This window comes from Convolutriloba macropyga, chromosome 4, assembly GCF_964194025.1.
Source record: "Convolutriloba macropyga chromosome 4, txConMacr16.3, whole genome shotgun sequence".
In the NCBI taxonomy this organism is placed as follows: domain Eukaryota; kingdom Metazoa; phylum Xenacoelomorpha; order Acoela; family Convolutidae; genus Convolutriloba; species Convolutriloba macropyga.
This window is the reverse complement of record NC_134471.1, coordinates 67,728,059-67,738,315: the sequence shown is the minus strand read 5'-3', so window position 1 is coordinate 67,738,315 and position 10,257 is coordinate 67,728,059. Positions and strand designations below refer to the sequence as shown.

At 34.3% G+C, this 10,257-nt stretch overlaps 1 protein-coding gene across 1 annotated transcript in view; it reads right to left on the bottom strand.

Annotated features, from left to right (window-relative positions):
* Positions 1-86: 86 nt before the first annotated feature.
* Positions 87-10,257, bottom strand: part of LOC142337845 (centrin-3-like) — a 447,449-nt gene continuing 437,278 nt past the window's right edge. The window contains exons 2-4 of the mRNA XM_075387396.1: positions 7,171-7,372; positions 6,583-6,764; positions 87-431 (exon numbers count right to left, since the gene is read on the bottom strand). Coding sequence (XP_075243511.1) covers positions 294-431; positions 6,583-6,764; positions 7,171-7,342 — 492 coding nt within the window. The 5' untranslated portion in view covers positions 7,343-7,372 and the 3' untranslated portion in view covers positions 87-293. The remainder of the gene's footprint in view (positions 432-6,582; positions 6,765-7,170; positions 7,373-10,257) is intronic.

Sequence of the window (10,257 nt, the reverse complement as noted above, 5' to 3'; positions counted from 1 at the left end):
ATCTACTATTTTCAAGTGGTCTTCCTGCGCAAAATTTTTTACATAACCTTTCTCGACACTTAAGCAAGGCGTTTAGCCAAATAAAATTACAGGATTGTCGCGATATCTAATTCTTCAAAATCTAAATTTTACAGAGGATCTATATTTACAATCAAACTAAAAACGAGCACAAAAACAGAAGGGTACAAATCATTTTCCAGTTTTAAGTTGATTTACAAATTAAAACAAGATCCAAACATGGGCAGGAGATGAACGCCAATTCAACTCAAACGCACTATTTCTCGTGGACTGTATCAACTTGTTTCGCTACTACCCAAGATGATATTGAGAAACTCTTGTTGTGATATTTCTCCATCATTGTCTTTGTCGAATTCTGCTATCATTGCTCTCAACTCGTCCTCGCTTATTTCATCACCAAGCTCTCTGGCCACCTAGAATTAATAACTGCCCAATTGCTGAAAGACTTGTTCTTCTACAGGGAATTGCTCACAGAGATTTAAGAAGTTCTGAGTTTGGTAAAGGTCCTAGGAAATGCAACGAAAAATGAGGCTGGAGGTAGATCAATCATATTGTTTAAAGCCGGTAACTAAAGCTGAGAAACTTCAGGTAACTTAGAGAAACTACCGTGAGTGTTTTTTTCTTTTAGTAGTTCGCAGGTTAACTTGACATTGCGAGTTGATTGATCCTAAGCAAAATTCGCTGCACTACGGAGGGTCGTAATAACGCTTATAAGTTTCTGAAATCTACTTGCTATCTTTCGTTAGTAGAGTTCACATGAAATCTACTTACCATTTTAGCTGGACAAATTAGAACGTAGCTTATTAAGTAATTTTAATAATTTTGTACAATTAAAATTCACAATGATAGCTGAGGGATATTTGTAAAAATATTCGAAAGGAGTCCAAATTAATTACCTTAATTTGTAGAAATCTAGTTAAATAAAGCTGTACTATCAAAGGCATGAATTTCAATTACACTAAGTGTGGATTTGAATTACTTTAAGAGTGGATCATAATAACAAAGCACGTGGAATGTAATTTCTTTAAATGTTTTAATTTTACTTACGTTGAGAGCCTGAAATCTATAGACAACTTTCTGTAACTACATTTAAAATTTCCTTGTTGCAAACTCTTTATACGCTTTTAAGCGTTTTCTCGCTTATTTGTTTCAAAAACCTGCAATTAAATTTAAGGTAAGCGTTGTTCACAATTGTTAAATAGGAGTACATTTATTGAGATTGGTTGTGAGAATCACTTACGTGAGAATCACTTAATCTGAACCATAAATTTAGGGTCAACCTACCCCTAATGAAAGCTGGAACTCAATATTCAACAAATTTTTCATTATTTTTTGGTTAATACAGTATCTGATTAATACATATTTGTATGTACAACATTTTAATCCTTCTTCGATACTAACAAGATAGAATTGCTGCTATCTATCCTCAAAGTAAGTAGAAGTAAAAAAGAAGCAACATTACAGTAATAAACGTAAGCTACAACAATAAAGTAAGATCTCAGCATAAAAAGGAAGATTTTAATGTCGGAAACGGTGATAATCACATTTGACAATACAAACAAGGGGTGAACAGATTTTAAATAATTAGTTTTGCTTCTGCTCCAAGAGGACATTTTAAAAGAAATTAGTTGACATTTTTTGGTAGCGCGACGACTGGGTCTTGAAAACATCCTTAAAATGTACACTAAACTGTTTTGCAAGAGAATTCCAAAAAACGTGAAAAGTTGCGCAACATTTACTATGCTCATTACTTCTAGTTCATTAGGCAAACGCTGGATTTAAACATAACCGACTAAACGTCAGAAAAATTGCGCTCGAACGACTAGTGGGAGCTCTAATCAATTGCAACCTGCTTAAGTGGGGGGGGGGGGGGGGGGCTAAATGAGACTAAGAAGTTCAATAGTGGGCTTCTCAAATAACCAGATTAGAGGTTAAGATATACCATTATTAATATTTAAAGTGAAAAATGGCACCAGTTTCGGCGCACTTTTCATTTGACTTTAGTATTAAACTGCCGCCAGTTGAGTTCAGCTGCTTGAAAGTGTGATTGAGAGAGAAGTTTAGATCAAGCGAAACGCAAAAAGTCAAGGGCGTAAAAGTCACCCGAAAAGTCAAAACTGTCAAGCAAAAATTTTGCATAAAAAAGACACACACGTTTACAATAATTGCTATGAACTTCGTTCAGGAGCAATTAAAAAAATTATCTTGCCGAGAAGATTGGAAATCCATCCTGTCAGTATAATTTTTTTAAAAAAATTGGAAAATGACAAACAATATAACAGTTCTATTTCTTTGGGCCACCAAATAATTCAAATTTGTGGCTAGTGTGGTCAACTGGCACCCTATTCCAACAAAGGAATTTGACTAATATGTAGGCGCAGAAAAATTCTTAGTATTCTAAATTGTGCACTAGTAACGCAAAACAGCGACTCCTTTCAAGGCATTTCTGTTTGAACTTAATTTTTAACCTCTAATAGCAGATAGGAAATTCTTTTAAAAACTCGACCATTTTTTATACAAAGTGTTAAAAATGAAGTAGAAAGCTTTTTCTATTGCTTGCTAATTTAATTGTATCATTGGCTATTAATTTTTTCATTCATTTTCAAAAGGGCACATTTAACTCGACCTATTAAATTCTTAAACTACCTTTTTAACAAACAGAAAAGAATTGTAAAAGGTTATACAAAAGAAAAACAAGAAGCTTTTTTGACAATTAAAGATATAAATATGAACGGGGCGTAGGATGTTAGGAACTCAATTAGGCGCAAAATTGGGCAATTTTAACTTCGTTTAACTTCGTTGTTACGGAAATCAGGCAAAAAACCACCAAAGCAAAGAATTAAAATCCACCTTACTGATTTAAAATTCACCTTCAAAAAAATGAATTATCCCTACCACTTGTATTCATTTTTTCAGTTTATATTCAGTTTTTGTCATAGCTCAACTCCGCGTGCTGTTGGAGAAACTCACTTTCCGATTATCAGCAGATAGAGTAGCAACTTGGAGAGATTTCCGGGCCCCATTTTTGCAAGTGAGATAAAAAAAATTTGTTCTGACCCCCAGTTTAAGGGGGAGGGAGGAACCATATACTTAAATGGGTTTTTTTGTTCAGAAAATTTTGGCCGATCGATATATTCATCGTAGAGTTGCGAGTGGTACAATTCACACATAAAAAGCACTTATATCCAAGAATATGGAATTAAAAAGATGTTTTCGAATTTCGTTCTTTACAGGGTGTTATCGAGGTTTAAAGTTTTGTGAATATTCGACCGTTTTATTCAGATTTTCAGTAATTTTTGCTGAAATCTAGCACAATTATGCTAATATTATTTAAAATATGTTTAAATTTTCAACGGTAGAGTGCTAATGTTACCGCAGCGATAACGGTAGCGATAGAGGAGCGTTGCTGAATTGTTTGATTGGATTTTCTTTGGCTGAATTCTTTGATAAAATTTTCAAAATTCAGACCTTTTTTTCAAAAATTGCAGAAATACGCGTTTTCGGTCCACTTTGTGTAAGTTTGCCGAAAGTAAACACCTCAAACCCGATGAAACAATCTCTGAAAACTCCAAAATAGTTGAAATTCGGTGCCCTATAATATATTTTGAAAAAAATTTTGCCGCTTTTTTACAAATTTGAGTCGATAATTATAAAAAATGCATCATTGTTTTTTTTTCATATTCGAAGTATTCAACTCAACAGTTGGTCTAATTCCCAAAAATTTTAAACATTTCAGCAGTTTGTTGGACGCGCGGCAAAATCAGGGATACATTTGATCTTGTCATGGATTCTTACAATAAGAATTTTTTCATTTTGGTGCTGACTTTTTTGAAAAAATTTTGCTTTTGTTTTTCATGTTAATAACTGAGTAAATTTTGATGCACGGCACCATTAATGACAGGTCCCATTTATGTAAAATTGAGGCCGAATTTAGACATAATTTATTTTGAGAGAACAATGGTTTTTACGGCTTTAAAGACGAATTTTAGTAAACTTTAACTGAACTCTTGTGTTTTGCCTTCAATTGTTACTATTTTTGTAGTCTGATTACTAAGTCCAGCCATTAAATGACCTAAATGGCTTCTTCAAGAAGTGTAAGTGAACCACTTACGTAAATTTGGTTGTTACCTAATGTTTCTTATGTCATTGAATGTATTTGTTTTGAGGAAATTTCAGTGTTTTTTAAACTTGTAATTTTTTTATAATACATCTGTCAACTTTTAGATTGATCTCAGCAAATACAAGTCAAACTTTCTTGCTTATAGAATACAAACTAATTTCTAATTTTGTGTGGGATTGTTTTACAAGGACGTTTTCTTGTTTTTGGTACTACGAGTTTTCATACAAGATTTTGTGATATTTGTGCATAATTGTTCATTTTTGCTGTATTTTGATTCTTTGGTAAATTTTCACTTCAGTTAACAATCTAACTGTACAACGCGTTACAAAATTTGTAACTAAAAGTATGTATTGTTTTCAGAACATATGGTTTTAGGTGCGGCCACACAGTTCTCTTGCAGATTTTGGTAGTTTTTTTTATTTTTGCCATGTTTTTGCTGTTAGTTTTTGTTGTCGTATGCCACCTAATGGGTAACAAAAGTTCTTAGTGGACAACTATGGATACATGAATAAATTTAATAACTGATAGCGGTAGCGAAAAGTTTTATTGACTTTTAAAGTAAATTTTTTCAAAAAAATGGAATTATTCTTCAACTTATCCCATTTTGTTTTGGTTTGCAATCTTTTTCGCATTTTACAATGTTGTATAATTTTCGCAAGTAGCCTGATAATTGAGAGATCTATTTAATGTTCTATTGAACCAAATGAAGCTATTTCTGTCGATTAAACGTTTTGACTGATGTCTTCAGGGCTTAGACAATTTGTTTCAAAAGAATTTTGTGAAATTTAGATACTTCTCAATTTTTGTGGTTCTTTTTGCTAAAATTTTGAAATAGTCGTTTTACAAAGAGACTTTATGACGCTCAAAAGAGACCCAAATGAGAAGTTAATTCTCTCGCGCAAAAGAAGATTTAATTCTCTTGCCATTATATTTTTTAAACTTAAAGGCTTCAACACTGTGGTTTAGTAAAGTTGTTCGCGAAGTTTTTTTTAATTGGCTTGTATTTAATGTTATTTTAATTTCTTATTATTTAGTCTCACTAACAACAGCCGCAATTAGTTTCGAAGAAGTTGCAAGATAAACTGTCTACTCATTTAGTCGAAATCTTACGTCTGCTATGAAATTTGAAAATTTTTATTTTGAAAAGACAATGGATTTCTGAGATTTGCCAATCTACATCTTGCTAATTTTTAGCTTAGCATAAGTCACTCTATAGATAAGTCACATACCTTATCCATTGAACTAAAATTTTCATTTTATAACGGTTTTATTTTCTTCAAATGGTATTTCTTGGTACAACCAGTTTCCAAAAAACCAGTATTCGTGATTTTTGCATATTCACTCATTTTTGTTTTCTTTTCACAGTATCGCAATAATGGGCGGTTCTCTGATCAATTGAAAAAAAAACGAAATCAAAATTTTTTAATGTTTTCAGTGGAAAGATTTATGTTGAATTGGCTGGGACATCGTTTTCGTGCAAATCTCCTGCCTGTATTTGTCGTTCTTTTTGTAGTCGTATTACATATCCCGGATAACGAAACTTCTCAGTTGCTCTCTATAGAGAGATAAAATAATCTCTCAATGATTTCAATTCATGCATAATGTTTCTAATCAGTTTGACATTAATTCTTTTAAACAAAAAAGCAACGATTAGTAAAACTTTGCCCTTTTGCTCAATTCTTGTCGACTTGTTACCAAGTCGCATTGAAGAAAAGTCCCATATTCTTTCTAATGAAGTACAGGATATTGTTCTTTAGTATAAGTGTTATCTGATGCCATTTTGATTTGGTTATTAATGGTTTTCAAAAAATGGACAACGAGTTTTGTTCGTAATTAATATTTGTAATTATTTGTTTTCGATCACCGTACTTTCTGGTAGTCAAATGATGGTAGTCACGGGTCTCATCTGCCCTCTAATTTAGATTGTTTTATTCATTTATTAGTTTGTTAAACGATATGGCGATATGTTAATTTATTAATCTCTATGTGAAAAATGTAGATGAGCTGGGTCGGAATGATGAGTTTATGTGCGAACGCACATACGGATTCTCCTTGTTCTGAATATAGATTTGCTCAGTTTCCAAAAATTTGCTGCATTTTTTCTTCTGATGCAAGGAAAACCAAGATCCTTTTAAAAACAGAAATTGCTCAATAAATTATTACAATCAATTGCAATAATTTAGTACTCCGTACAGGAGTTCAAAATACATGATAAGTCTTTCTACGATAAATATTTGACCGGTAAAATTAGGATTATCAAAAAAGACGAGATAGTGTGGACTTCCTCTTATTACATTAGATCGAAACAGTAACTCAGGCATCGAATTCGCTCGTAATTTTTTGAACCACCAATAAGGTACACTGCTATCGCTTGAATTGATAAATTTGAAGATTCGCTTTTAATAGGGAAAAAACTATCCTTTTATTTACGATTGTGGACCAACCTGTTTCAAGTTTTTGAAAGATATTTTGCCTGTTTCATCTGAGTCAAACAGCTGAAATGCTTTTAAAACCTCCTCCTTTGGATCCTGTGCCAGAATTAACTCTTTCATTATCTCCGTGAATGTCTCTAGGGATATCATATCCGTCGAATCTTTTTCATACTTTTGCATAATCTGTTGTGTTTCTGGACAAGTTTTCGACCCATGATTCTCGTATTCGACCAAGCAGAAAAAAGAGCAGCTCAATCCATAACTACCTGGTTTGATCGCCTTTAATTTACCACCTGACTGCTGCTAACGAAAGTGAGCAATTATAAAAAAAATCAGGTTCATAAAGACAAAGTTTGCAAATAAATTGAAGTCACACTTCAGTTAAAGGTTAAATAAAACTCTTAAAAACTCTAGGAGGAAATTCATTTTCTTCACTGCAAGCTTCCAGCCTTCTATTAGTTGAAAAAAATATAACGGAATGATACTTCATAACTAGACATGCAAATTAAGTTTGAAAAAGTAATCCCCCAGGTTGACTAAATAGATCACTTAAACAGAATATGAAAGAATGCAAGAATCATGGGTGAGTGAAATGGATGCCTGATTTTGTCTTCATAAATCCAAGAGCACTCATTGCCACTTTGAACTCGTGATAATTGATCTGTCCATCTTTATCAGCATCGAATAACTCAAACGCTTCCTGTATCTCATTCTGTTGATCATTCGAGAGGACACGCGATTGCTCTTTCTTTTTAGGCGGCGACTTCGACATGATAAAAATCAATATTGCATCAATTGATCTGAAAGTAGGAAAAATACAGTAACTGCCGCAATTATATTGGCATTAATTTTCACATTGGGTATATTGGCATTGGGCATTTTGTCCTGACACCTAATATTCTTCGCAATGCGCGAGGAAGCTCTCTTATGACATTGACATAGCTCAATAATATCGTAATTAGCAAATAAAATCTAAACACTTAATACAACGGAGTAAGAACTCTTTTTTTAAGTAGGACATCCGTCGAAAAACTAAAAACTCTCGAATGATTCTGTGAGTGGCACAAAATGTTCCCATATTCATATGTAGCCACCTACAGAGCGTTCACATGAAGCGACCTATAGTGCATCGAAAGAGAAGGACATTGGAACAATGGCTTCATTTGTACCAAAGTTTTGTTTCAGAGTTTGTGCCTTTTATTTGAACAAGTGACCCGAAAAAAAGATTAGATTGATGTTTACGCTCAATTTCGCTCCTGATCATCACACTCACAGTTAACCATTTTTATTTACTAAAAAAATTACACACCCCTATCAAATCTTGAGAACCTTTTCTCTTGAATGAAGTTCAAGACAAGATGATTAGTGAATTGACAACTTCATTCAAGAGAAATCATCTTGTCTTGGCCACGTTTGCCAGACGTTATGAATCCCAGATATGATAGCAGAGACGTAAAGTATGTGATTCACACACCAACTATTGACTTTTATCACGCGCCTCCGTGAAGATGTCTGTGTAAGAATCGGATCTCAATTAAACTTAGCTTGAGGTTGAATTAAACTTAGCCTGACCATTCTTGGTTGAAATGGTTCCACTACATGCTGCCGATGAAAAACGACCATAGTCACAAAAGAGCAATGCTGCTCATAGAGAATTAGAAAAGAAACAACTGGAAGAAGTTAATAGCTTAATGAAACTGTAGACATGCTTTAAAAAAAATGAGGTGCGTAGATGCGTGGTGTCTGTAGTTCGAATAGGGAGAAGAGACTTATGCGAAAACTTTTCTAATGATCTTTGCATATTGAGTGTTACCAGTTCCTAATTTCTATGTACTAGTAGCTAGGCTACTGCTAAAGTCCATTGTTGAAAACAGAAGTCAAAGTTCTATAAAAAAAGAAGTCAATGCGAAAACAAAAGTCAAAAGTTCAAGTCATGAACAAACTTGCGTCAGCTAGAAAAAACCTGTAGAATCTCAAAACTCCTTTTCGAATCCTTAAAAGACCAACACGTTTACAATGATTGCTTCAAACTTCGTTCGAGAGCAATTTAAAAAGAAAACAAAAGAAGAATTATAGTCCCAATAACTAAAACAACTGAAAACTAACACTGAATTTCGAATAATTTCTTCAGTTTTACTCACTGTTTAATGCCTCGAGTTTTTCGAACCTTCGCTTGCATTTCATCTTTTCACCTTGAGGCTGACATTTGGCATCAATCTTAATCTGCTATCCAAGGTCAGTAACAACAATTACTTCGCAAACTGAAAATCCAAGAAAAAGCTAAGGAAGAGAAATTTTTCAAAAGATTGCCTCAACTGATTTTCATGAGCACTAATTTTCGACAATAAAATACATGCCAGCAAAACCTTGTTATACAGATTTAGTTCTGTTTTAAATAAAACTGCTTTGAAAATTGGAAACAGGACAGCAGTAACAGTTAAAATACGCGAAAATACTTGGTAACACAAGAAATGAACAACCAAACAGAGAGCAACAAATACCAAAAAGCCAGAGAAAATCTCCACAGTTCATAAGGCTACTAATTTAAACTTCACTTAAGTTTTGACTATTTTTTGTCCAAAAATTCAAAGAGCTACCAGAAAAATATACGGTGATTCTATTTTAATGACCGAAAAATTATATCAACTCTTATAATTACAGAAACAAAATAAAAATAAACTAAATAATACAATATAAAGCTGACAAAATCAGACTTTCGAAGTTTCAATTTATTCAAACGTATTATCGGCCAATTCAACGTACAATCCAACAACGTATAAGCATCAGTACGATCATAGCAACAAGTGAGAGTTTAGACGGCAAGGTTTTTTTGATGCTCTTTTACTGGTTTTTTGTCTGATGTCATTGACGTCAGAATCAGTTCATAATCGATCAACAATCGTCTAGAGAACCTTAAAATATTAAGCCTAAAACCGCCTTATTCGATACATATCATGGTATTATTTACTTAAAATTAGGTTATACGAACTTTTCCGGAACTTTTTGTGTATATTAGACGCAATTCTATACGTAATTTAAATACTCGATTCTGATTGGTTAATATTCTCGCTTAGATTTATTTAGTTACTAACATCCTCCGGCCCAGAAGAAGATGCTGGGAGAATTGGTACTAATTTTACAAGCGGGCGAACGAGCGATCAGGAGGACGTGCGCAATACGGCGGAGCGTGCGACGCTGTCGGAACCGTAACGAAGTTCAGTGATCCGAGCAGCGGGGTAGTAACCCCTTGGGTTGGTCTCTTCAACTACCCAAACCAAATCACCGGTCTTAAGGTGATGCTCGGCAGGCGTCTGCCACTTGGAACGTCGGTTCAGCGCCGGTACGTATTCTTTGATCCAACGAGACCAAATAGCGTTAGCGTAAGACTGCGCGCGGGCGTAACGTTTACGGTGATCAAACTCATCTACGCCAATGATGGACGGGAGACTACGTGCTTGGTTACCGAGGAGAAAGTGATTAGGTGTTAACGCTCCTAGGTCGGACGGGTCGGCGCTTACGGGCGTTAGCGGACGAGAATTAAGTGCATGTTCGACCAGACAAAAAGTGGTACTTAAAACCTCATCCGTGAGGCGACGTGTTCCAAGGATAATGTAAAGTATGCGCTTGAAACTACGTACTAGCCTCTCCCAGATGCCACCTTGGTGTAGCGCACTGGGCGGGTTGAAC